General features: G+C 36.7%; 1 protein-coding gene across 2 annotated transcripts in view; it reads right to left on the reverse strand.

The window, feature by feature from the left end:
• Positions 1-27,913, reverse strand: part of LOC138711882 (facilitated trehalose transporter Tret1-like) — a 101,649-nt gene that overhangs the window by 28,186 nt on the left and 45,550 nt on the right. Inside the window, exon 4 of one of the 2 annotated variants that reach the window (XM_069843157.1) lies at positions 6,678-6,965. The exons of the other annotated variant lie outside the window; for it this stretch is intronic. Coding sequence (XP_069699258.1) covers positions 6,678-6,965 — 288 coding nt within the window. The remainder of the gene's footprint in view (positions 1-6,677; positions 6,966-27,913) is intronic. 2 annotated transcript variants of the gene reach the window in all.

The raw sequence follows: 27,913 nt of genomic DNA on the forward strand, positions 1-27,913 counted from the left end.
ATTTTACACATATTCCTTGTACATTTCGAATACAGTACTCCGTAGAGTTCTGAAAACGTTGTCAACTCCTGGATACCAATACAGCTAACCCCCAACCATATCGACGTGCCTGTTGGAATAATTGTGAAGAAAGAAACTGCTGGTAAACAAGCGACTGTAGTGTCGGTTTACATTCGAGAAAAATACCTTTCCAAAGGTTGCAACTCATAAGTCGTATTTGGTGGTGTGATTTTCACCATTAGTTTTTTCAAGACCATAGTCACCTTCTTCTAACTCTAACAGTTACGTAATTGTATTTACGTCGTAGAGGACACCATACGAGTCCAACAGAAGAAGACTGCATGTTGCAGGGTGAGGAAGGACGTAAGAATTCTGTCCACATTTTTTTTTTTGGTAATTTTTCCTGATGAAGTCCATTTTACTAGAAGGTTGTCAGCCTGGAAAATGTGTTCCGCAACTCTTACACTTACACATTTTAGTTCTTGGCATCAGTTTTCCAGTTTTAGAAACTACATATAGTGTAGGAATGTGTAGTTGTCACTTTGGATTGCACGACACCATACACGTTACTGGTTCCTTGACGTTCTAAGGTTCTGCCTAAAGGCATTTCCTTATGGAATCCACATTAATATGCATTAAATACATGATCATCATTGTACGTGTCCATAAGTGATGTGTACTCACGTCTGAAAGTTTGGATTGATTTTCAAGAGTTCGCTTGTCGTGTGTCTGACACTTTGTTACAATGATATTTTGCGGCTGACAATTTTATAATGCTTTTTAATGCGATGTAACAAGAAAGGACTTCCGTTGAAGTTTTTTTTATTTATGCATAATAAATCATGAGCTGTTGTCAGTGCAATTATTTTTTCTGTCACTTTCTTTTACAATTTCATTTGATGACCGCCGCAGACAGAATTCCTCAGATGTTCTTTGGTGTACTTCTTTCATTTTATTCATAACATTGTTTCAGCTTGCTCCATTTTGTAGAGTTAACTTTTGTGTGTTAGCCATTTGAATTTATGTTTCATACTGCTCCATGACCTATGTTTAAACTTTTCTTATTGTTCGTCGGTGCACCTGGCAGAGTCCAATACTCTATTAGTCTATTACCCTACATTTTTCTTCAAAGTAAATGACTCGGGATGTTTTGGAAGAGGACGGAGCGTAGAGAGAATCGGAATTTTTTGAACTACTTGATTCCTCTTTTGACGTAGTAGATATGTTTTCAGTCTCGCATTCTCGTACATGACGCATGTCATTATTATCGTCGTCGTCGTCGTCGTCGTCGTCGTCGTCGTCGTCGTCGTCGTCGTCGTCGTCGTCGTCGTCGTCGTCATCATCATCATCATCATCATCATCATCATCATCATCATCATCATCATCATCATCATCATCATCATCTCGTGGTTAATTTTCATCAGTGTCCAGAGTATGACTTTCTTCATCTGCTTCCGATCCATAACTCTTTAATAAGTCGTATATATCATCAACAATTTCAAGTTCCTTTCGCGACATTACACAGTCTATCTCCTTAATACTACTACTAAATACTATAATCCTCTGCTTTTAGTTTATCCAGAATTTTAACCGCTATATTCACCGGGTTCATCCACAAACAACTGCAAGGTACAACTGACAGTGCGTCTAGAAAAACATTGTCTCCGCTCTCGCGTCTAGCATTTCTGCGTGATAGGCTATACGTGTTTGCAATCTAAGTAGCCCATGTCAACTTGCATCTTCATTGATCGCGTTCTTAGGTATTCATTGCGTTCGAGTTGTAAAACTTAAGTATTTTGCTTTGGTTTTACTGCTTAATCGAACGGTAATAAAGGCACCCCGCCAGAAGGTTTACTTGTTACCTAAAAAGGGGATAAAAAAAACTTTCAGTAATGGGGAAGTAGTAAAATAAGCAATAATAAATCCCGCTGAATCTCTGTTAGATTGTCACAAAGATAAATCTGCACGTATGTCTTCCATCAGAGGACTTCAGTTGTCTCACCAAACTGTTGCTAGGCGGGTTGAACAGATTTCTATTAATTGAAATCTCAATTACATCAGGATTTGCAATCGTGTGAATATTTTTCACTCCAGTTTGATAAAAGTACTGATATGTCTGACATTGTTGAATTGTGTGTATTTGTTAGAATGGTTTTTAATGATTTTACAGTAAAGTAAGAGTTTGTCAAACTATTGCCACTTCATGGACGTAAGAGGGAAGAACACATAAATAGTCTATTATGTCAATGGCAGTAACTTAACACTTTTAAAGCTTGGTGCTGTAACAACAGATGGGACGCTGTCTATGACTGGTAGAAATAATGGATTTCTATCTCTTTGTGCTAAGGATGAATCATTTCCAAAATTTCTTTCTTATCATTCTATTATCCACCAGGAAGTTTTATACGCGCAAAGGTTTTGAAGTTCGATCATGTCATGAAAGTTGTAACTCATGTGGTGAATTACATCAGATCGTCTTCTACTCGTCATCGATTGTTCAGAAATATTTTGAATGTATCAGATGCTGAGTATGGTGACGTAATTCTTCATGCAGGCGTGAGGTAATTAGTAGCGGGAAGAGACAAACGGTTCTGCTGTGTGCTGGATGAGATAAGAGACTTTTCGAAATTATCTCCGTGGCAATATTATCACGAACTTGATGATATATAACGGCTAATAGATTTAACTTTCTTGGCAGATATTACCTCAAAATTCAATGAGTTAAATCTTGAATTGCAAGGAAAAGATCGTAATATTTCAGGTATGACAAGTGTTGTTAATGCATTTCAAAATAAAGTTATGGATTGCCAATTTAAATGGAAATTCGCCTTCACACTTTCCAAAATTTAAATTTTTGGCAGAAACGGTAAATGGCGGTAAGCATGATCTTTCATCTTTTTCCAAGCATCTTGAAACTCTTCGGTCGGAGTTTGGTAATAGATTTAGCCAGTTTTCAATGCTAGAAATAGTCATAATGTTTGTTAATAATAATTCTTTCTTTTCTGTTGACGTTTGTGAGCTTGGAGGTAGGGTGTGCGAAATCTTTAAAAATTATAATCTTAAAGAATTAGAAATGGAAATTTTAAATCTTCAATCAGATCTTTCTTCGAAATCCTCCTACGTAACATGTGGCAATTTCTGGACTCTGATGGGCAGAGAAAAATATCCCATTTTCCGTAGTGTTGCTTTGAAAATGTACCTGTTTTTGGTTCAGCATATCTTTATGAAGTTGCATTTTCGTACATGAACATCATCAAAAACAAATACCGATCCTGCCTGACAGACTCACACCTGGATGACGCGTTAGAAGAGCTTGTTCCAGCTACACACCAAATTTTCGTCAACTTGCAGCGAGCATGCAGTGTCAAATTTCACACTAATTATGCGAGTAAACATGATTTGAGATATTTGTTCATGCTATTATTATTATTATTATTATTATTATTATTATCATCATCATCATCATCATCATCATCATCATCATCACTACCATTCATTTTTCAGGCTCAAAGTCTGATCGTATGGAACTCAAAAGAGGGGTTTTTCAAGGATCTCCATTGTCCCCTCTCCTGTTTAATTTATCCATTCATTTCATTATTAAAGAACTGACAAAAAAACATATCATTGACCAATATGGTTTCCAAATTAATTCCGATTTAGACAGTATTACTATGTCAGCCTTTGCAGATGACATAGTTCTCATTGGTAAATCCATGAACGCAGCACAAGAGCTCGTTATGTTGGTTGCATCTTTACTTCAAAATATTGGCCTACAACTCAATGTCCAGAAATCGGCGGTAATTAATATTCATAAGGGAAAGCTACATGAAAAGGATTTGTTTCTTCACCATGAGTCGTATATAAAGGCCATTGGACCAGAAGACAATAAAATATTTAGGAATAACTTTCAATGATGAACTGCAGTTTAATTCCGAAGAATTGATATTTTCCCTTGGTCAGGATCTTGAACTTGACACCTATGTTGCTGCCTGATCAAATACTTAATATTGTTAATCAATATATCTGGCCCAACCTTATACATCCCCTGCAACTGGCTCGCTTACATAAATTATCTCGAAGTATTTTGGAAGACGTTGATAAGATCCTTCGAAGCTCTGTTAAAGAAATGCTTTTCCTCCCGGCTGATATTCCAAATAGCATGCTCTACGCTTCAGTTATACCTGGTAAGGTTTATCTTGTCTCAATAGCAATAAAACCAAGACCCTTCAAATGAGGGTGGAGATTATAGGAGGGTTGTAAATTTTCAGGATTCCTTTCAAAACCTTGTTATTGTACAGGCTACCGAAACTCAGTTTCTTGAAATACAAGCTCCGTGACGGAACTATACATTACGAAGAGAGATATTGTGTTACTTTATTTTGCGCTACACACTGTATCAACTAGTCTCTTCCGCCACTGGCATCGCTTCACTCCCCCCATCGCAATAACAACACAGACGAAGTAACACATATCTCCTTTCTCTCTCTTTTCACAGTGAGATAAGATTCATCACACAGACTTTAATACGCGCTTCTTGGGAAGCTTTTCTGCAACATTGTAACATCTGTCTATCATTAATCAGAGCAGATAATCCGCATGTCATCCTGATGAGACAATTAGATGTCGAACTCAAATCGTCGTGTGATTCCCTCTGCCTTTCTTTTCCCGAAGACTTTACTAAAGCTAGAATTCGAAATTTTCGAGAAGAATTGCGAGGTCGTGCTTATGAATCATGGAAGATCCTTTCAGGACGGGGAAAAGGTATAGCGAAGTAACAGTCGCCAACAGTTGGATTGCAAACAAGAAAGGACTAGTGAATGGATATCTAGCTTGAAAATGACAGCAAATTTAGCAGCTCTTCCTTCCGTTTCCGGCAGATCTCTCACGGTACCCGGTGCAGATATGGCTGCCCGGAGATTGAAACTTTAGCACACATCTTGGGATTCTGTGAGCAGGGATTGCTCTTAAGGGACTCTAGACATCATCTTATAAGATCCAAAATTGCTGCCGCATTAAGGAATAAGGGCTGGATAGTAGAAGAAGAAATCTCCTGTCTAGTTAAAAATGGGTCAACGAGACGAGTAGATATTTTAGGGGACAATGCTGACACTAAACAGAGCATCACTGTGGACCCCACGATACGTTTTGAAGTAGAATGCCATCAGTCAGCCGAGGTCCACCTTGAGAAGAAGTCGATCTATGAGCCTACAGTCAACTATTTCAAGCTGAAATATGCTTTAATTCACGTTGAGGTATTCGGCTTGCTCATAGGTGCTCGAGGGACTATACCAGCTTTTTTTCGAAGAATTTCGACGGGAGTTTGCTCTGCCAACATCTATGAGGGATGACATTGTGATAATTGTGTTAAAAAAATCCTGCCAAATCCTAATTAATCACATGGTGCCACATTAATAGCAATTGTAATTTTTCACGCCCTTTTCTTAGTTTCCCTTTTTTAAATTTTAATATCTATGTTTACATATGTATATTAATTTTTTTTAGGATATACTGAGTCCGTAAGGATTACCGTCAATGGGGGGGCAGTTCAATATTATTAATATTATTATTATTGTTATTATTATTATTATTATTATTATTATTAGTAGTAGTAGTAGCAGCAGTAGTAGTAGTGGTAGTAGCAGTAGTAGTAGTCGTAGTAGTAACAGTTGTAGTATTAGTAATACCGGTAGCAGTAATGTCGAAGTGATGGAATCGTAACCTGGCGCCTGCGCATCCCTAGTTATCATACAAATGTTCCCGAGAACTAACGAACGTTGGACAGGCCTGTTCTAAACTGTTATAAAAAAGGAGTTCACTATTCAAGTATTACAGTCTTCAATGCATTGCGTAATTATCTTAGAGCTTTGAAGGACCATGAGTGAAGGTTTAGAACAGAATTAACCAAATATCTACATACTCATACCTTCTACGCAACTGGCTAATTGTTTATGCTTGTAAATTGAATTATTCTCTTTGATATGAAATGTACAATTTTTATTTATTATGTACCGGTATTGTATATTTTTATATTTTTGGAAAGCTTAACTGATAAATTATATATGCTGTAAATTGAATAGTAGCCTGTATAGGTCAACTGATGAATTGTTTATGCTTATAAACTGAATTAATGTACTTGATAATAAATATTGTGTAGCTTAACAAAAGTATGATTGTATATTGAATTAATCTGTTCATTATGTATTATATATTTTTTGTAGCTTAGCTGGTGAAATGTATATGCTTTAAATTAAATAGTAATCTGTATAGCTCAACTGATGAATAGTGGAATTGAAGCGGTGAGATCAATAACCATTGAAGTCCGTTTACACAAGTTTCGAGAAAAGTGCAATTTTTTTTTTTTCATTTCTTACTTAATTATAATTTTTTGCACGTAATATTTCTGGCTGTTTTAGAGATCAAGACAAAGTAGTAGACCAACTGTTAAAGTCGTAACACTTGTGGAAATATGCAAAATTTAATTTCAAATTAACAATGCAAGCAATGATGTGAATACAATTACACTCATATTTATGTACTGCGATTATTATTATTATTATTATTATTATTATTATTATTATTATTATTATTATCATCGTCATCATCCTAAATCGTTAGAAATCGTCCCAAATGTCTTTTTAGTTCTTAGGATTAGGCATTTCATATTTTCGTTTTCTTACCCACATTGGGCCAGGTGATGACCACACCTCTCAGGTTCTTGTCCAGAGCTTCGCTGACATACACGACAGAGGGCGCACTCGCTAATGCAGCTGAGATGCCACACAGTACTCGACCTCCGTACAGTTGTACGAAGAACCAGGTGATGTCATGAGTGGCTGTGGCTATGAGCAACCAGCCCAGCACGGCGGGTACTTGAGACAGCACTATGGTACCCGTACGGCCGTACCTATCCAACAATGGGCCCGTCAGCAGACAACCGACCAAAACGCCCATCATAATCGTAGACGCTGTAAGATACACAACATTGTGAATACATAACATAATTATGGATGGATGGATATATGGATGATCATCATACGAACATTTCATATATTTTATCTGTCTATTTTATTTTGCTACTAATTATAATATAAAATATAATATAAACTGATCAAATTTTAGCTCACCCCTGAAAGAGTAGAACTCATGCTCAGGGGCGGATTCCTAAATTTAAATTAAGAAGTATATAATACAATTTGTTTTTTATGTCTACTACAGGATAAGAACATATAAATTTAAAATTTACAATTTTTCATTATTTATAAAATCCGTACATAACATTTTAAATTTAATACTAGAACTATTAGAATTTAAAAGATTAGAATATTTAAATATAAATTTGTTATATATTCTTGGGCCTAAATTACTACTACGATTAAATATTAGCATTGTTGCATTTCGGTTCAAACAATCTTAAAGAATTCATACCTATGCTATGAAAATACAATTCAATTCAAAGTATTTCGATTTTTATGTATGAATTTTATTAATCAATATAATAAATTTGTCTCATTTTAAGAAGACTAAAGTCTAAAAACAATTTTTGAGATGGAAAATCAACAAGTTTATGAAGACATAATTTAATGATTTCCTTCTGTAATAAATAAAGTGGAATAAAGATTGGTTTTTAAATAAGTTATCCCATCCTATAATTCCATACATAATTACCGATTGAAACAAAGTTAAGTATATTGTGCGTAATAAACTTATTGATAAGTAATTCCTCAATAAAACAAATAATATATTATTTTACGTAATTTATTACAAAGGTAATTAATATGTTGGTTCCATTTTAAATGACTGTCGAAAATTATGCCTAAATATTTAACTTCAGAGGACTCTTAGTAATCGGACATTTACATTGTATAAGACAACAGTAAGTGTTATGTAATATATTACTTAGTATGGATGTAGGGGTTTCTTACATTTTTCAGATAATGAGAATGGAATAATTATTATGGTTTTACTGTATTTTCGTGGATAGAAAAATAATTTATGTCAAACCATTCTTTTTATTAAATTGAAGTCTATTATTTGAATTATTACGTCTGATTAGTGGAATATGTTGCTAATAGCCGAAGTATGCACTGGAAGGGGATAGGAACTGGTCACCCTACTCCATTATCTCCTGGCCTAGTTGCGTCATGAGTGATGCCTTACTGCTGTTACTTATGAGGTTCAAACCTGTCTTCAGACAGTTGACTAAATAACAACAATAGACCAGGTTTTCCACCAAAAAGCGAAATTTGATATCTGCATAAGAATAATGAACACCACTGTATTGTTGTAAGTCAATTTTCAAAAAATAATTACTATATATTAAAATAAAATAGGGCAAAGAACTGTGCCTTAATAATTGAAGGTTCACTCGAATAATTGTCAATTTTCGTTATTTGAATTCTGTTGTTCAGGTACGATTTTATTAATGTTAAAGTATTACCTTTGATTCCTAATAAGTCTAATTTCTCAATTAAGATATAATATTTCAATGTATCACACGCCTTTCTTATGTCCAGGAAAATACCATTACATTTGTTAACTTGATCAAACTCTCTAACAACATTTTAGTAACTTGGAACATTCCATTATCTGTTTTCAAAGTTTTTCGAATACCAAATTGAATATTACTTAATATCTCATGTTTATCAAGATAATTCATTGATCGAACTTTCATACATTGTCTAGAAATTTTTAAATAAATTAAAGTAATTGATATTGGTCTATAATTATTCATACTTCTTTTGTCTCCTGTCTTAAAAATATACTTCAAAATTGGGCGGAGTTGCTCAATAAGAGACCAAGCCCCAAAAACCTGTTTCGAGATAATGACCATTGAAATAAATCTCTCTCTCTCTCTCTCTTTTTTATAAAACTTTGTATGCAAGAAGTATTACAACATTCATACTATTAGAAACAATAGCACAAATAATACTCAAAAAGACTAACCGATTTTTGATAAGAGACCAGCAGTTGAATTAATACTTCAAAGCAAAGTAAATAAACGGCTTTTTGCTTATAAATAGCACCAAATTCAGATATCGCATTCTTGATTTTTTTTTAATTAAATTAGCCTATGATCAACAGATTTGTGCAAATATAATTATTTTTAAATTTTCGGTTGGTCTATTATTACGTGGCTCCGTCCAATTGCATTTTATTAATCTATTTGGGAATTTTCCATTTAGAAAACATAAATTAAAAATATGAGTTAGGGGTTTGGCAATATAATTTATAACCATCGTAAGTATTTTAACACTTATATTATCAGGACCAGGTGATATATCATTTTTTTTTATTTTTGGCTACATTGATTATTTCGTCATCTGTTACGGGATCAAGATACATTCAAAAAATTACTGAAGTAACATTGTTAAGGAAATTTTTATTATCTAGAGTCTAGACCATGCCTGCAGAACTGTAGCTACTCAGAGCGACTTCTTTCCTCCCCTTTCCTACCCCACCCACATTTCTACCTGTGTTATCACGGCGTTCTATTTACGCTCGGCTGCATCAGCATTCATTCTCGCGGCGGAAGTCGATCATCCCCAATAGAAGTGGAGTGAGGCTGACGTCATAGTTACCCTACTTGTGAGTTCTGCAGACCTGATTTAGACGATACAATATCCAAACCATTATTTGTAAAATAGGAATCAAAATGTGTTGCAATAAAATTAAATTCCTGTCCCCTCTTAATAGCCCCATGAGTTGATGAGAAGTATTTTATTAATGGAGAGATGCAACTAGAGCAATTTATAACATTTTTTTTATTGTAAAATAAAGGAATCTATTGGGCCAATGCTTGGATTATTTATTTTGACATTTTCACAACAATATATTGTTTCTTGCTATGTGCTTTTTAAGAAAAAGTAGGAACATACTCTGTGATTTACATAAGAAGCGAATACGCAGTGGTAATTACGATAACTTTTATAAAGAAGCCGAATTAATGATTTCAAGATACATTATCACTACCAGCCATATAATAATAATAATAATAATAATAATAATAATAATAATAATAATGGTTATTATTATTATTATTAATACTATTACTATTAATAATAATTATTATCATTATTATTATTATCATTATTATTATTATTATTATTATTATTATTATTATTATTATTATTATTATTACTTTTATGCACAATAATAATGTAATTTCAAAGGCATATTGGTTCCGTTAAGTTCAATGTTAATTGAAAAATGAGTTCTATTCAGTCAATACTTAACATAAAACACAATAAAACATGTTATAATATTTACACAGATTTAAAAACAAACGTTTTCGCCAATTTTGATTGGCATCTTCAGGTCGTGTAGATCGAATGGAACATGTTATAAAAAGTGAACACTTGGTATATGACGTTAAAAACCAAAGTTACAACTGTAATGTCACTTAAAAACAGGCTTTTTGCTATATTATATTTTCTGTTTTTAAGTGACATTACAGTTGTAACTTTGGTTTTTAACGTCATATACCAAGTGTTCACTTTTTATAACATGTTCCATTCGACATACACGACCTGAAGATGCCAATCAAAATTGGCGAAAACGTTTGTTTTTAAATCTGTGTAAATGTTATTATAACATGTTTTATTGTGTTTTATGTTAAGTATTGACTGAATAGAACTCATTTTTCAATTAACAATAATAATGGCTTTCTATTTCTGAATTTAAACACTCCCTTCAACAATGGGTATTCCACTCCACACAGCAACACAATATTCGTTATTGCACTCCACAGACGACAATGACAATTCACGTAGATTATTTAGAACAACAATGTACTCCTAATCTCAAATAATGTTCACAAAGCACTATTTACAAAACAAAAGTGTCAGTTCTCCGTTCACAGTTCGTTTGCCTTCGCTAGTTCTTCAACCACATTCACTCAAGTTCGCGATATAAGGAACCCAAAACTTCCAGAGACAGTCCACTGAACTTCCAACTCAAGACTTTCAGACGCGTTGCTTCCGCCTGTACTCTGCCACAGTTACTCAAGTTCACTCACGTCGAACCAAAGACTCCCGGACGCGTTGCTTCCGCCTAGACGCTCCTGGTTCAATGACTAGCTGACCAAACTAAGCTGGCTTTGCGGCTCTTCTTCGCATCGAACTCCGGACTCGAAGGCTGGCTTCCTTGCTCGCTCACGGCTGCTTGCACAAAACTGAATCCAGGCTCGAAGACTGGCTTGCTTTTATGTATTAAGTCACACGTTCTCGTACCTTCGATTTTCGACAACAATCTGTTTCTACAAAAATCGTTTTCGGGACGTTTCTCCACTTCCGCTGCAGTCGATTTTCCTTCTCTCTCTGACCGCCATGCCAAAGCGCTTGCCGAAGCCCACGTTTCCTTTCTCCGCGCCGCGTCCCAATGTCCACTGAAGCTCGCACTCCTCTCTCCGCCCCCTGCATTCCCGCGCGCTCACCCTTCTGCCGGACGTGCCATCGACTCGACGCGGCCAGGTCTTTCAACATGGCGCCACATTATTTTTATTATTATTTCACTCAATGAAAATAAATAAATAGATTTGGAAGTATATCCCGAAAAAGACAAAGTATATTATTATGTCTCGTGACCAGAATATTGTACGAAATGGAAATATAAAAATTGGAAACTTATCCTTTGAAGACGTGGAAAAATTGAAATACCTTAGTGCAACAATAACAAATATTAATGACACTCGGGAGGAAATTAAACGCAAATAAATATGGGAAATGCCTCTTATTGTTTGGTTGAGAAGTTTTGTCATCCAGTGTGCTTACAAAAAAGCTGGAAGTTAGAATTTATGACACAGTTATATTACTAGTTGTTTTCTATGGTTGTAAAACTTGGAGTCTCACTTTGAGAGAGGAGCATAGGTTAAGAGTGTTTCAGAATAAGTTGCTTTGGAAAATATTTAGGGCAAAGAGGGATGAAGTTACAGGAGAATGGAGAAAGTTGTACACCTCAGAACTTGTCGCATTGTATTCTTCATCTGGCATAATTAGGTACGTACATTAAAACTAGACGTTTGAGATGGGCAGGGTATTTAGCGGGTATGGGCGAATCCAGAAATGCATATGGAGTATTAGTTGGGACGGCTGAGGGAAAAAGACCTTTGGGGATGCCGAGAAGTAGATGGGAGAATAATATTAAAATGGATTTGAGGGAGGTGTGTTATGATAATAGAGACTGGATTAATCTTGCACAGGATAGGGACCGATGGTGGGCTTATGTGAAGGCGGCAATGAACCTCCGGCTTTCTTAAAGTCATAAATAATTAAGTAATGAAAATAAATTGCGTTAAGGAGTAAATTAACAATGATAATAATAATAATAATAATAATAATAATAATAATAATAATAATAATAATATCAATAACAATAATAATAATAGTAATAATATTCTAATAATAACAATAATAATGACAGTAATAGTAATAATATTGATGGCTAAGAAGTGATACTTCACATCATACAATTGCAGGTTAACTCAAAAAGAAATGTTCTAAAAATTAATATTTCTCAAAATAGACAAACTTTTCATATACGAATCTGCTTTGGAACATGTACTCTAGGACAAAATGTCAGTTAACTGTCCAATTTTCTGAGAAAATAATAATAATAATAATAATAATAATAATAATAATAATAATAATAATAATAATAATAATCTTCTTCTTCTTCTACATAACGGTTTAGGCCTTCCATAAGCCTGTTCCGGCTCCAAATTGTTACTGCCTCCATCTTTTCTTAGGTCTTCCTAAGTTTCTTTTTCCTCGTGGTGAGTAATTGTATGCTGCTTTTGGTATTCTATTGTCCGTCATCCTTGTTAAGTGGTTTTCCCAACTTGTTCTGTATTTCACTATTGTTGTATTTACTTCTTCTACGTTTAGTTGTTGTCTTATTTCTGTATTGTGTTTTTTGTCTGTTCTTTGGTATCCTGCTATTGGCCTGAGGAATTTCATTTCAGCAGCTTGTATTCTAGCTATATGTTGTGCCGTCATTGTCCATGTTTCGGATCCATAAGTAATTGTAGGAACTGCCATCGTCTTATATAATTTTATTAAGGAGTCTTTTCTGGCTTTATTTTTCAAGGTTCTTTTTAGTGTTCCTGTTATATAATTAAACTTGTTTAACGTATTATTTATATCTGTTTCTGTTGTGTATGTTATTTCGCAACCTAGAAAATTGAATTTTGAAACTTGTTCTATTGCTTTATTTTCTAAAATTATCTTTGTCCGAACTGGGTAAGAGCCCTTGAAAGCCATTGCCTTTGTTTTTTCTGGTGATATTTCCATGTTGTATTTTTTTTTTTTTTTTTATATTTCGTTTAATTTATATAGCATTCTCTGCATTTCGTCCTCTGTTTTTGCAATTAAAATCTGATCATCTGCAAAGGCTAACGTTTTTATTATCATATTTCCTAAATTAGTTCCTCCTGTTGTTATTTGTTTCCATGATCTTATCATGTCGTCTAGATATATATTAAAAAGAGTGGTTGATAATGGACAACCTTGTCTAACTCCTCCTGTTATTCTTAAGAGTTCTCTTTGATTTATTTTTATTTTTGTTTTTCTATACATATCTTTAATTACTTCTATCAAATGCAGTGGGATTCCCTTTTCATTTAGTATAATAATAATAATAATAATAATAATAATAATAATAATAATAATAATAATGTAAGTTAGTTAATCTAAATCGGGTCTGGGTACTAATACCTAAGTCGAGTCACTGCTACTTAACACGTTCCCTGCGCTGGCTGAGTGGCCAGACTTTCAGGCTATCACGCTGGCGCACGGTGATTCATTTTCCCGATATCCTGACCAAAACTCCTGAACTGAAACACAGCAGGAGAGGATTGTTTGTTGTCTTATGTTGAAGAGAAAGGACAGGGCATGTAAACATCGTATATCTTCTCTCCCACGTTCAGTCTTCTGATTGTAAACACATGGCTGAAAATGCGACTCGCTTGGACAATGCAGTTGATAAGTTTGCGTGGTGAAAGAATGATCAACTTGAAGTGTTACAAATAAGTGATATAAATGTGAAACTAAAAGCTGAAGCATGGATTCGATTTCTGGAAGTATGTAAAATATTTTGATATGATTTTAATTAATTACCTAATGAACTAATTGCATTTGGATATTAAATAATACACTAATGTTTATGGAAATTGCAGCACCAAGAAGGATACATAGGACTGAAATGAAATTGATATTACAGATTAGGTACATGACAATACACAAATGATTAAAATTACAGAACTGTACCGGATCTGTGACCGTGAGATTTCAGTATAGTGTGAAGCCTCAATGCGCTGCAATCAGAACCTCTAAGCGTCGAGGCATGGAATCAAAGAGGGCCTGGATATATTCCTAAGGAATCTCCCTCCACGCAGTTTGTAAGGGAGTCCACAAAGCGTCGAGAGTGAGTGCTGGAGGACCATGACGAACAAGTTTCCGACCAACCATATCCAGACATGTTCGTCGGGCGATATGTCTGGCGAACGTCCAGGCCAGGGAAGCAGTGATAACCGTCGTTTTTCGAAGAAGGCTTGCACAATCCTAGCCACATGTGGCAGGGCATTACCCTGATGAAATATGGCATGTGAAATTGCCTAAAAGAGGGGCAGTACCTCGGGCTCTAAAACTTCCCCAATGTAGCGGTTGCTGTTCAGATTGCCCTGAATAAGTAGGAGGCGAGATCGCATATTGTAACCAATGGCGCCTCAAACCATCACACTAGGCATTTGTCGTCTATGCTGCTCAACATTGCAGGCTCTTACATTGCGTTCACCACGCCACGTATACTGCCATCATTGTAGGACAAGTTGAAGCGGGACTCGTCCGAAAACACTACATTTTGCCACTCAGCACGCCAGTGACGGAGTTCACGTGCCCATTGCAGTCTGAGGCGGTGGTGGTTTATGGAAAATGGAAGCCGATACAACGGCATGCGAGTCACTAGTCCAGCCCTCAAAAGACGGCGACGAACTGTTGACGCAGACAGGTTCACATCCGTTGCAGTACTCCAACATCGACCCAACATTATGGATGAAGCTCTACGGTCCGTCACGGGCATGCGGACAAGATGGCGGTCATCCCGTGCTGTGGTCATATTACGTAGTCCAGTACCCGCTCGTCTCTGCGTACGATCCTCTTCTATTCACTGGTTTCACTCACATCACTGTCGTAGCAGGATGTCCTATACGAGCCGAAATGTCACGGTATGACAAACCTGTTTCCTGGAGACCAACCATTCTGCCCCTTACGAACTCACTCACGTGCTGATATTGTTCCCTTCCACGTCGACGAGGCATACCTACACTAGCTTTCACGTTTCCGCTTCGTTTGGAAGCTCTGCGCTGACTGAGCAAGGCATAACACTGACCTTGCTGGTGACACAAGAGATGTCACTGTTGGGCCTATATGTAGGCAATTTCTCTGGAAACGTAATCAATTATTAGTGGCACATTGTTTTACACAACTCCCGAGTTTGGAGTCGTTCAGGCCATTCTTTCTGGGTGTTGCAATTTCACAAACAGTAGTGTACAAACACGTTGAGAGTAGTTGAAAATATGAAAACGGGATTCTTTGAGGTTAAAAGTTATCGGTTCTGTGCAGCCCTGTTAAGTTTCTCATTATAAATTATACCTATGTGGATGTTTTCCTTTCTGTAATTCATTTCAGGATATGAAAGTCACCACATAAACCTCACTATGCATGAACTGTTTACTATACTACAAGAACATTTATAATCTAATTATGAAGAACAGTTCGATTATTTAAAAGAGCGCATTAAAATCATAACCGGTTACCCGTAACATAATCCGATGATCTAAAGAATGTGTTAAGCCATTTAATATCTAATTTTAAAAACACATGGCAACGGTCAAATAAGAAGGTTGAAAGATTCCTATCACAGAATAAGGATTGGCTTGAAAATTCTGTAAGTTTGGCAATAAGCCTATGCCTTACTGAAAGACAAAAGAGAAGCGAGCGTCTATTATCAGAATTTACGCAAAGTAGTGAACATCCTAAAGACCAAAAAAAAGACAAACGGTAGGTCCTTTAGAACTCCTATATGTCACACAAATGAGTCTTCGTGAAGCGCGAGAGGTTCATGCTGCTGCTATAATAAAATATATACATATTCAACACAAACCAGGGAGTCAAAATACAGAAAAGTTTATAAATTGAGTTCAGAACGTTGTATATCTTTATCTGGAGCAAATGTATTAGTATTAGTATTTATTTATTTAACCTGGTAGAGATAAGGCCGTCAGACCTTCTCTGCCCCTCTACCAGGGGATTACAACTATAACATGAACAATAAGATTACAATTAATATTAAATTTACAATTACAATTACAATAAAAAATTAAAGTACGACAAGAATACCTGATTAATGAAAGCTAGACATTTTATCATAGAAGTTAAGAACAATGAATATTTTTGTATATACTAAATTACAAATTAAACCTACAATAACAAAATTCTATAGTGATGAAATTACCGGATATTGAAATATTTTGTGATAGATTAAGATAACTATTTACAAGAAACCATGTCTGAACGAGTCTCATTTACTGACCAAGTGCCTAGTAAGTTTGCGTTTGAATTTAATTTTATTTCGACAGTCCCTGATGCTAGCAGGTAACGAATTCCAGAGTCTTGGCAGGGCTATTGTGAAAGAGGATGAGTATGAGGAGGTGCGATGGGATGGTATTGTTAGTATTGTTTCATGGCGAGAGCGTGTGTTCAGATTGTGGTGGGAAGAAAGGTAAGTGAAGCGAGACGACAGGTACGAAGGAATAGAAGAGTTCAAGATTTCGAAGGGAAGGAGAAGTGAATGTAAATTTCTTTTCTTATCTAGTTTAAGCCAACCAGGGATGGGGCAATGTGATCATATTTACGAACATTGCTTACAAAACGTACACACAAATTATGAGCACGTTGAAGTTTCGTTTTGTTGTCGCTGGAAAGGTCAGTCAGTAAAATGTCAGCATAGTCAAAATAGAGAAATACAAGGGTCTGCACAAGGGACTTTTTTAAGCAAGAGGGAAGATGAACATTTACCCTTTTTAGCACATGGATAATAGAATATACTTTTCTGCAGGTTTCTGTAATTTGCATGTCCCAGTTGAGATTATTATCCATGTGAATGCCAAGATTTTTTACCGAAGAACTGAAAGGGATATGCACTGTACTTACTTTAACGGGGGAAATGTCGAGGTGCTTTACAGCGTCGGTTTGCCGTTTGTGTCCTAATATGATTGCTTGTGTCTTTCCAGGATTGATATTAAAATGGAATTTCTTTGTCCATGTCACAATCGAGTCAATGTCTTCGTTCAATTTATCTATAGCGTCATTTATTCGATGTAAGCGGGAAGAGATGTAGCATTGAAGGTCGTCAGCATACAAGTGATAGATACAATGCCTTACATGAGATGTAATATCATTGACATATATTGTGAACAACAATGGTCCGAGTACCGAACCCTGTGGTATACCTGATGTTATGTTAAGCCAGGAAGAGCTTCGATTCCCGGATACAACACACTGTTGTCTTTCCCGTAAGTAGGATTCGAACCAACTCACAGCAGTCTCTGACAAATGCAGGTTTCTCAATTTATGGGTGAGCAGGTCGAAATTTACAGAGTTGAAAGCTTTGCTAAGGTCAAGAAGTGTTAGTATTGTTACTTTATTAGAGTCGATTGCTTCACGAATGTCTTCTGTCACTTTAAGTAGATCAGTGCTTGTGTTGTGTTCAGCTCTGAAACCTGACTGATACTTGTCGAATAGTTTGTGTTCGTTCATGTAGTTAGTAATTTGTCTGTGTACGATTCTTTCCAGTGCTTTTCATATGGCTGGCAGGATACTGATTGGTCTATAGTCGTTCGGGTCGGTGGGAACTTTGACTTTTGGAAGAGGAAGAACGAAAGCTTGCTTCCATATTTTAGGGAAAGTTGAAGTGATTAAGGAACTATTGAATATGTGTGCAATTGTAGGTATTACTATGTCTTGTATTTTCTGTATGAGTAATATGCTAATGTTGTCTGGCCCTTGAGCGTTCGCCTTGATGCGTCGGATTGCTTTCATTACGTCAATAGGAGTGACGTCAGTAAAATAGAATTTGTCTCGAGTTGGGGGAGCTGAGTCAGGCAAAACTGTGTCTTGTTTCATTGTGTTGTTTAAAATCGGGTCCTTTACAAAGAGTTCGTTCAATCGGTCAAGTGGGATGGGTATGTCTGCTTGTTCACTAGCCCTTCCAAGTCCAATAACCTTCAGATTTTTCCATAACTCGGAAGGGGTTGTGTTGGGCTCTATAAGTTTGTAGGAGTATTTGAGTTTAGCGTTTCTTATTAGTTGAGTCGTTCTGTTTCTTAGGTGTTTAAATAAGTTAAAATATTCGTCGTTTTTATTGCGGGTGTATTTCCTATAGGCTAAGTCGCTTTCGGACATCAGGCTACGTATTTCAGTCGTCATCCAAGGGGCTGGGGTCTTTCTGGTACGTTTGATCTTTAATGGTGCGTGTTTGTCATAAAGTTGAAGTATTAACGTATTGAATAAGTCTGCTTTCTCGTCTACAGTTCGTAATATCCAGATCATGTGCCATGGAAGTTGTGCAGCTTCTTCTTTCAGTGCAATATCATCTATTCTTTTAATATCCCTGTAAGTAATTACTCTAGGAGTAGATTTAGGACACTGCAGATTAAACGATAGATAAATGATATCATGCCCTGATAGTCCTGGTGCAGGCAACTGTCCATGCGTCAGTATTTTGTCAACATTATTAGTAATTATCAAGTCCAGTAATGTGTCTGTACCTTCCGTGTGATGTGTGGGAGCTAGGGGTAAGATTATCGTATCAAGGCACTGAAAGAATGATTGAAGTCTTTTAGTCGTACTAGAATGTAAGTCAAGTAAGTTTGAATTGAAGTCACCCATTATTATAACGTTCTCATATTGCGGCGTTACGTTTAGTAAGGAGGTTTCGAAATCATCTACGTCAAATATATGAGGAGGTTTATATACGACACACACTAGACATTTTGTAAATAAGGTGCAAATTTCAATGAACATATACTCGGGTTTGGCAGAGTACTGGCTTGGAGAATGATGAATAATTTTAGGTCGCAAATCGGATCTAATATAACCAGCCACCCCTCCTCCTCTCTTGCCCTCTCTGTCATTACGGCAAAGCGTATAGCCAGGAAGGTTTACGAGAGTGGAAGGAAGATAAGGATGTAACCAAGATTCGGAGATAAGAATAACGTGAATGTCTAAAGGTGAGAAGATAGAAGAAAATTCGTCAAAATGACACAACAGACTTTGAGCATTCACGTGAACAACATTAAGTGACAAAGGAGAGGAAGAAAGCGCAGCCTTGAGTATGTCTGCGGTACAGGGCAATGGGCAGGTAGGATTGCTATTCGTGTTAATTGAAGCAAAATTAACTAAATCCTAATATAAGCTGATTAGGTCCGAGGCTAAAGAATCCAACGTCCACATTTTCCGGCCATAGAGACCAGTGCTAGAAGCAAAAAAAAAAAAATGCTATCCAGTACCAATGCCATTAAAATAACAGAAAAGTCTGCTGAAACTGATCTGTAGGCAGTGTTAGACTATAAGTCAGAAAGAATATTGAAAGTGCCACGAAATAAAATGGTGCATTTGGCGGCGGATATCATATCACTTATGTCACCTCCAGAAAAATCTACAAATCTTAGATCTATGTGTCCACACAGGTCACACAGATTACTTCCTTATCTCCACAGACTCTTATGCTAGCGAGTGAAAGAGGTAGGCCGACTGTACTGTACGCACATTATGTGTATGTGTGTGTGTGTGTATATATATATATCATATACACGTATATATATATATATATATATATATAGCTAAAATAGACTACAACTTTGAATACGTACTGTAAGAAGCAATGAAATGAACATTCACTCCAAAAAGCACTTACTCCATTTTTCATTCTTAATTATGTTATTTTTGCGACTTGTTTTGACTTTGTTGTTAAAATTAATTCAAACGTCTCTAGAGGTTTCGACCAAGAAATTAGGAAAATGAACCACTGTGAGGAGGTCCAGTTCGAGTCCCGGTCATGCCTCCGATTTTTCATTGAAAATTCATAGTGCAACTTGTGGCGGACAAGGTCTCTCTTGGGGTTTCTGTCGGGATTCTCCGTTTTCCCCATATTAGGCATTTATATCATTCCGTCAATATTTCTCTGTTTGGTCATTATTTCGTAGCATTTCCCAATCGCCGGCTGGCGACGTACACAAGGGGCTGGCCTAGAGACTAGGAGTGTTTCCTGCTCGAAATATGAGTAGCAGCGAACCTTAATGTAGTCAGCTGGTGTAAGTTTGGGAATGCGCCTAGCTTGAGGGTTAACACAATTATAAGGCTGTGTAAACGGGAAGTACAGAATGAGTCAGCCAGAGCGAAACCCGCGTTAGCGGAAAGTCGTATGCTTAGTAACCACTGTGCCATCGCAGTGATCAGACCTCTTGCTCGCGTACGTTTCGTGTTTAGTTACGTAAATACGTTTACACAGTGAAGGCTCAGCTGTATGCTTTACAATTAGAGTGCAGTAGTGTTTCCATTATGAAATATAATCTTGAACAAGGAATATTTATTTACAACTTTGTGAAACAGGACTCTTGGAGAACAGTTGTAACAAACTTCCATCAATCATTACCCGGGTCACTAGAGCCTTCTAAAGCAATAATTTACAATCTAGTGAAGAAATTTCGTACAACTGGATCAGTATTGGATAAGAAACGAACATTTCTGAAGCGTGTTCTCACTGAGGAGATGTTAGATGAAATTGGTCACCGACTAGAGACAAGTCCTACGACATCATCCCGCCGTGTAGCTCACAAGCAAACGTTCTGATGGGTGCAGATAAAAAAGTTAAATTTTTTGTTCCAACATGTTAATAATGTCAAAAACAGTGCATATACAAATTTTGGCCATTTGACCGCAAATACAAGGCCGTCCAGAGAGTGATTTTCCCTGGGGCCGTTTAAATAAAAAAAGGAAAATTGCATCGAAAGATTTATTGAAACAGATACAACAATTGTTGCGCTATTTGTCAACATATCCCCCACTGGAACTGAGACATTTGTCAAACCATGGAATCAATTTTTGTATCCTTGTGTTGTAGAAGTTAGCCGCCTGGGATCTAAATCGGCGTTTGACAGCCGTCTGCACCTTTATGTCCAGTGGGGAATATATTGAAAAACAGCTCAACAATTGCTGTGTCTGTTCTAATAAATTTTTCCGATGAAATTGTCTTTTGTTTCTGTTAACGGCCCCTGGCGAACGTATTTTCTTACGGCCCTCGTAATTATGGTCGAGTGGCCAAAATTTATATAAGCACTGTTTTTGACATTATTAACATGGTGAAAGAAAAAAATTACCTTTTTATCTGCCCCTATCAGAATGTTCGATTGTCAGGAGGTAGGAGTGTCACAGACTTCAGTGATAAGAGATACGAAACAATTACAATTAAAACTTTACAAAATTGTTGTAGTTCAAAGTTTAACGGAACTCGATTATCAGAACAGATTTAGGTTTTGCATGCGGTTCCAACAATTAGTGAATGATGGAGTACTTGACCCACCTTAATTTTTATAGTGACGATACATGGGTCCACCTGTGGTTACGTGAACACTCAAAACAGTCGTTACTGGGACAGTGAAAATCCACACCGTTTTCACGAACAATCGCTACATGACATACAGTAAATTCGAGCCACTTAGAACCAACTGCGGCGAATTGCTGGACATGTCTTCAAGAGATGTGTAACCTGTCAGATACCACAAGGACGTCATTTCGAACATGATTTGTGAATTCGTTAAGTACATCATTACGCAACACTAATTGCAAAAGCGCGTAACGATTCTCCGCATATGGTAGCGTCGTTACGTATGAATCAGCCGCCGTCAGTGCGGTTAGGAGTCTAACCCTGGCTGGTTCACTCTGTAGATGAGCTGATGATTAATTCCCTTTCACTTCCCCCTTGTGTCCAGGGCTGATATGTAATCATACCAAATGGCCATTTTTGTACATAACTAGATATCACATTTTAGCCATCGAGTTATTATTATTATTGTTATTATTATTATTATTATTACTATGTATTCTATTAATATTAATAGTAGTAAAAGTAATGTGAAAAGTGGGTAAAGGTATCTCCTTTATAAGCCATTAAGGCACCTGGGGGGCATGGAGGTAGAACCCCATGCTTTCTTGACCTCGGCACTAGAATGACGTGGTGTGATCGGTATCACGCTCTGACCGCCTTTTACCCCCGCAAAAGACCCGGTATTCAATTTTATAGGAGTCTTAGTGAATCTCGGGGCCGTTCTGGAAGTTTGACGAGAAAATCCCGTCACCACCCGGGATCAAACTCCGAAACTTCCAGTCCGTAGTCAGCTGCTTCACCAACTGAGCTACCCGGCCGCCAATAGTAGGAGCAGCAGTAGAAGTAGTATTGTCATCAAATATATCGTACATAATTTATGAAACTAATTAATGGCGCTCTTATTTCTGTTTCTCAGCTATTCGCCTTAACTGCAACAATTTTGTATATTTCATTCTCATAATGCATGTCGACCACTGTTAATTATAAAACATTTTGCCTTAACTGCAACAATATGAATTAATTTAACAATTTTGTATATTTCATTCTCATAATGCATGTCGACTACTGTTAATTATAAAACATTTTGCCTTAACTGCAACAATATGAATTAATTTAACAATTTTGTATATTTCATTCTCATAATGTATGTCGACTACTGTTAATTATAATTCATTTTTCTCTAAGTACCCTATATGATCATTATTGTAACACGATAAGGGGCTTTTAAAATTGTATTAGCAAACCAACGTTTATAGCGTGACTTTCTCTTCCCATCTCACCTTAACTATGGAAAAACGTAGATAATATTTTCAAATCAGATCCACTTGTAGTTCCTCGTAATTTCTTATAGGTCTATTCTATTGTTGGTTAGTTCTGGAATTTTCTTCTTTATAAAGAGTTATCTTGCTCTACGTTTTAAGTTTCTGGTAATTATAACCAGTCTTAGGAAGTTGGTACGAAAACACTGTTTTCAGGTTGAGTGCAGCAAGGCATGTAGAATTAATTGCACTAATAAACAACTCAGAGTATCAACTATGTGTGATAACTCACAGTAGTTTATCCGCAACTATAGGGGGATGATTTAGTCAATTCATTGCAATAATGTGCACAGAAGAGAAGCAGTTTCATTACTTACTAATATTCACAGTAGAGTTGTGCAGTTTAATGAGCGATTTTCAACATGACAGAAGTTAAATGCTCTTTTCACAAGTAGTTGAATGCAATATCCAAGAATTTCCTGGTAGTCATAGAAACAACATAGTTTTTTTATACTATAATTATTATGTATAATATAGGCATGAAAAGAAGCGGTCTTCATACATAGTTACTTTTCGATATAATCCGCCGGGTTAGCCCTGTGGTAGCATATGTGCCTCCAGACTAGCTGGCTAGAGTTCGATTCCCGGTGGGGTCAAAATTTTCGTGTAAAATTTATACCTCAGGACTATAACAGATGACGGTGCACAACTTCTAATCACTAGATTATGTACTGATGTTCCTGAGTTAAATTCCACTTCTTTTCGTAGTGTACGTGAAAAGAAGGCATATGTCACTGTTGGTAGTGATTCGTCCGTGGGATGGACACGTTAAGCCTGGCGGCCCTCTTAGTGCTATTCGACAAGAGTAAGCTACGTGCCGACATCGGGTTTCCCCTTCTTCCTTCCTCATCTTCATCATCACTCATTCCCTACACTACACTTAGATGAACACTTACACATACATTCACCCTATTACACGACATAACTCTCCACAGATACAAATAATGTACAGCGTGGCCCGTCAAAATGGTGTGCAACTAGAAAATGCCATCTATCCACAATATGCGGAACCTGAATCACGTAATGTGAAGTGGGTAGACACTGGATACACACAAACACACACACACACTTTTCGACATACGTATAATATTGATATGTTGCAGTATCTCTTCAAACATTTGGATTGCCTAAAACAATCATTTTACTGCAGTCCAGAAATGTGGAAATGACCGAAACTGTGAGGTGGAAGCATAGCATTATTTAAGTAGGCTTATATAATTTTATTATGCCAATCCGCAGAAGTTTCAATAGTCATTACAGCAAATATGAAAAGTGTCCTTGAAAAATATGATCTGCCACATAGCCTACGAGTATTAGAATCACAAAGTTATTGTTCACTTGATGATATAGTAAGAAATATTGCCTCATATTTGAAATTTATTTACTTGTGACGTATAACCAACATTTTTCGCATATAAATAATTTTTCTGAACATAGACGGAATATTTGACATGATAAACTGAAAATGTTCATTTTTAAGTATTGTAACAAGTCCACAGGTGTACCACCATGTACAGTATTTGATTTCTTGCTGTTATATTTATGCGTAAATTATTTTTGGTTACCACCCGACTACACATGTTTGTTGTGCTGGTTTATTCACGTTTAGAGCTATGTTACTACCGTTCATTCGGTAGATATATAGCGCGAGTTCACACAACTTAATAGTTTCGGTACCAACTTCCTAGCTCTGATTATAACATTATGAGCATAGCGTCTTCTTTGTGGTTGCAGAAGGGGCAAACATCTCAATGTTTCCCTTCAGTTACTCATCATCCGCTATTCCTAACAGCTGCTACGCTAAAAACTTTTAATTTCGTTGTAGCGCCTTTGGTCCACTACGTTTCGTCAATTTTTTTGTCCACCGACACATTTGTCCATTTCATGATTCGTACATTAAGGTTTGTCCATTGACCATTTAGTCCATTTTCATGCTTTGTCCATTATGTTTTCATCCACTATGGTAAAAAAATAGATGACATGAAATATGTCTCATTTGGTGAAAATATAATTTATTTAAATTTATATGTGTTGTTGAATGCATGTTTGTATTATGTTGTGTCAGAGTTCCTGGGGAAAACCCCGGAAGGAATTATGGATCATAGCATGTAAGGTTTTTGGTTGCCCCTAACAATCTCATTTAAAAAAAAGTCATCGTCATATTAACAATTTAATAAACTATGGAAAACAATAACAGAGTAGAGAGTATTATTAAACAATAAGATTATAAATGTTACAACCAAATAACAAATAATAAAAAAAGTACATTGTAAATAGCCAGGAAAATAACAAGAATCTATTCATTGATTATAGTTCACGTTAATACTTTGTTAAAAACATAAAATTGTTTAGTCACACGTTAAAAAGTGTTAAAATTTTTAAAAAAGGACAGACGGCCCGTTTCGACGTGATGTTACGTCTTCATCAGTATCTCCTGAACTACTGGTAAACTTGAATTCTGCGATGTGCTTTTGTTGTAGGGGTTGGGGGTGTGTTGCTCTTATGGTGGGGGCTGGTTGTTTGTGTGTTATGACGTATCATGACATCGAATAATGTGTGGGTATTGAACTGTCAGTGTGGCTCTGACCACGGTAGAGTACGGTTGAATGGTGTACGCTCGAGTTGCTGACTGAGTACAGTGCCGAGTCGTTTGGTCGCGTAATAAACAACAGTGCACATCCAGTGTATTTGTTCTTAGGTATATAGTGTTTTTGCGTTCATATATTTATTTTGTAAGTTTTGTGTTTTATTTTTCCGAGTGTTATAAAGACAGTGCAACGAACAATTTTAACAGAACATGGCCACTATACGTCGTGTTAACACAATGAAAGTTCAATTTGAAGAAAGTGCCCCGCGCCCTACGGTGATGGAGTTACACGTGTGGATACAACAAAGTCTGAGCATAAACACAGACCAAGTAGATATGTTGCAGCTGAACATGCAAGAAAAATCGTTGTATATAAAAGTGATATCGCCAAGTGTGTATGAGAAAATAGTGCAAAAACACGAAGGTGAAACAAAGTTTAAATACGGCAACGGTGAACAAACGCAAATTAAAATTAGCAAAGCTGATTCTCCTGCTATAACAGTCAGAGTATTAACCTTCCTCCCGAGGTGCCGAACTCAATGGTGACGACAGCTTTGACTAGGTATGGTGTTATTCATTCAGTGAGAAACGAACAATGGAGCACAGCATTCCCGTTTCCTGTCAATAACGGTATCCGTGCTTTAAAGATGGAAGTGAAACAAAATATTCCAGGCTCAGTACCGATAGCAGGCTATAATGCACATGTTACATACATTGGTCAACCGATTTTATGTTTTGTGTGCCACGAGCCTGATTACAAAAAAGAAGACTGCCCACGAAGGAAAACAACTTTACCAGTTAGTGTTCAGTCACGGAAATTGTTATTGAGCGACATTGTTATGGGGAGATCTTCACAAGAACCATCGACATCAAAAGAAGAGCGAACGATGACACGGCCCGTGGAGCGAGACGCACCGGTGGAGGACGATACAGATACATCTTCTGAGACAGCAGAGGTCACAAACGTAGTGACCGACAGGACGGAGCAGCCTACGTTGGAGACAACAGACCGGACAGAGGATACAACAGCAGAGGAGGTCAACACAGACGGACGAAACGCAGCTCCGGAGTTAATGGAAACAACAGTAATCCCGCCAGAATCGAAGTCACCCTCGCAGTTCGGAGAGGCATCACTCGAGGTAAGCCGTACTTTACAATTAGAAGAACCAACGGAAACACCATCGAAAAAACTAAAACCCACAACACAACAGGAAAATTCAAGGAACCCACGTTTGCGAAGTCGAGACGCGGGGCCCAGTAATACAGCCACAGATAAAAACTCGCCATATGCTATATATGGACGTACCAAAGAGAGCAACAAGAAAGACGGTGCTGAAGGGAAATCGACTCAGAAGGGGAATATAAACAATACCACCACTGTCGAGGGTATTACTGACTTGGACATGTTAGATGTGTAGGATGTATGTACGTCCGCGGTCCTGTTTGTTTATGTTTACAGCATTCTGTATTTTCCATTCGATGTCAATATTACGTAAATACGCTACCTTAAATGTCAATTATATTCAAGGGAAACATAAACAACAGTCAGTCAAAGAGAGCACCAAGAAACAGGGTGTTGAAGCAAAATTGACTCAGAAAGGACATATAAACATTACCACCACTGTTGAGTTATACAGACTTGGACATGTTAAATATGTAGGATGTATGAACGTCCGCGGTCTTGTGTGTTAGTTTATGTTGCCAGCTTGCTGGATTCCCATGCGATGGTAATAGTACGCAAATACGGTACTTTAAATATCGATTGTATACAAGGGAAACACAAACAACAGCTACTTAAAGACAGCAACAAGAAAGACGGTGCTGAAGCAAAATCGACTCAGAAAGGGCTTTATAAACTTTACCACCATTGTTGAGGTTATTACAGACTTGGACATGTTAAATATGTAGGATGTATGTACGTCCGCTGTCTAGTTTGTTTATTCTTAAAGCCTTCTGGATTTTCTATTCGATGGTAATATTACGCAAATATGCCACTTTAAATGTCAATTGTATACAAGGGAAACACAAACAACAGTTACTTAATGCTTTCATTAGGCAAAATGATATCGATGTGCTTTTATTGCAAGAAGTAAACAATGATAATTTCAATTTTTTGGGTCCGCAATATGAATATGTTGTAAACACCGGCGAGAATAATCGTGGCACTGCAATTATTTATCGGACGGGAATGAATATTGAGCAAGTGGAAACACATCCTAGTGGCACAGTCATATCCATGAATATTAATAATACACAATTTATAAATGTTTACCTGCCTTCGGGAACCAACTATCGTCAGGAGAGAGAAAATTTTATTAGTAAAGAAATTCCTTTCTACCTGCGTCACCGA

Source organism: Periplaneta americana, chromosome 13 (assembly GCF_040183065.1).
Source record: "Periplaneta americana isolate PAMFEO1 chromosome 13, P.americana_PAMFEO1_priV1, whole genome shotgun sequence".
Lineage (NCBI taxonomy): Eukaryota > Metazoa > Arthropoda > Insecta > Blattodea > Blattidae > Periplaneta > Periplaneta americana.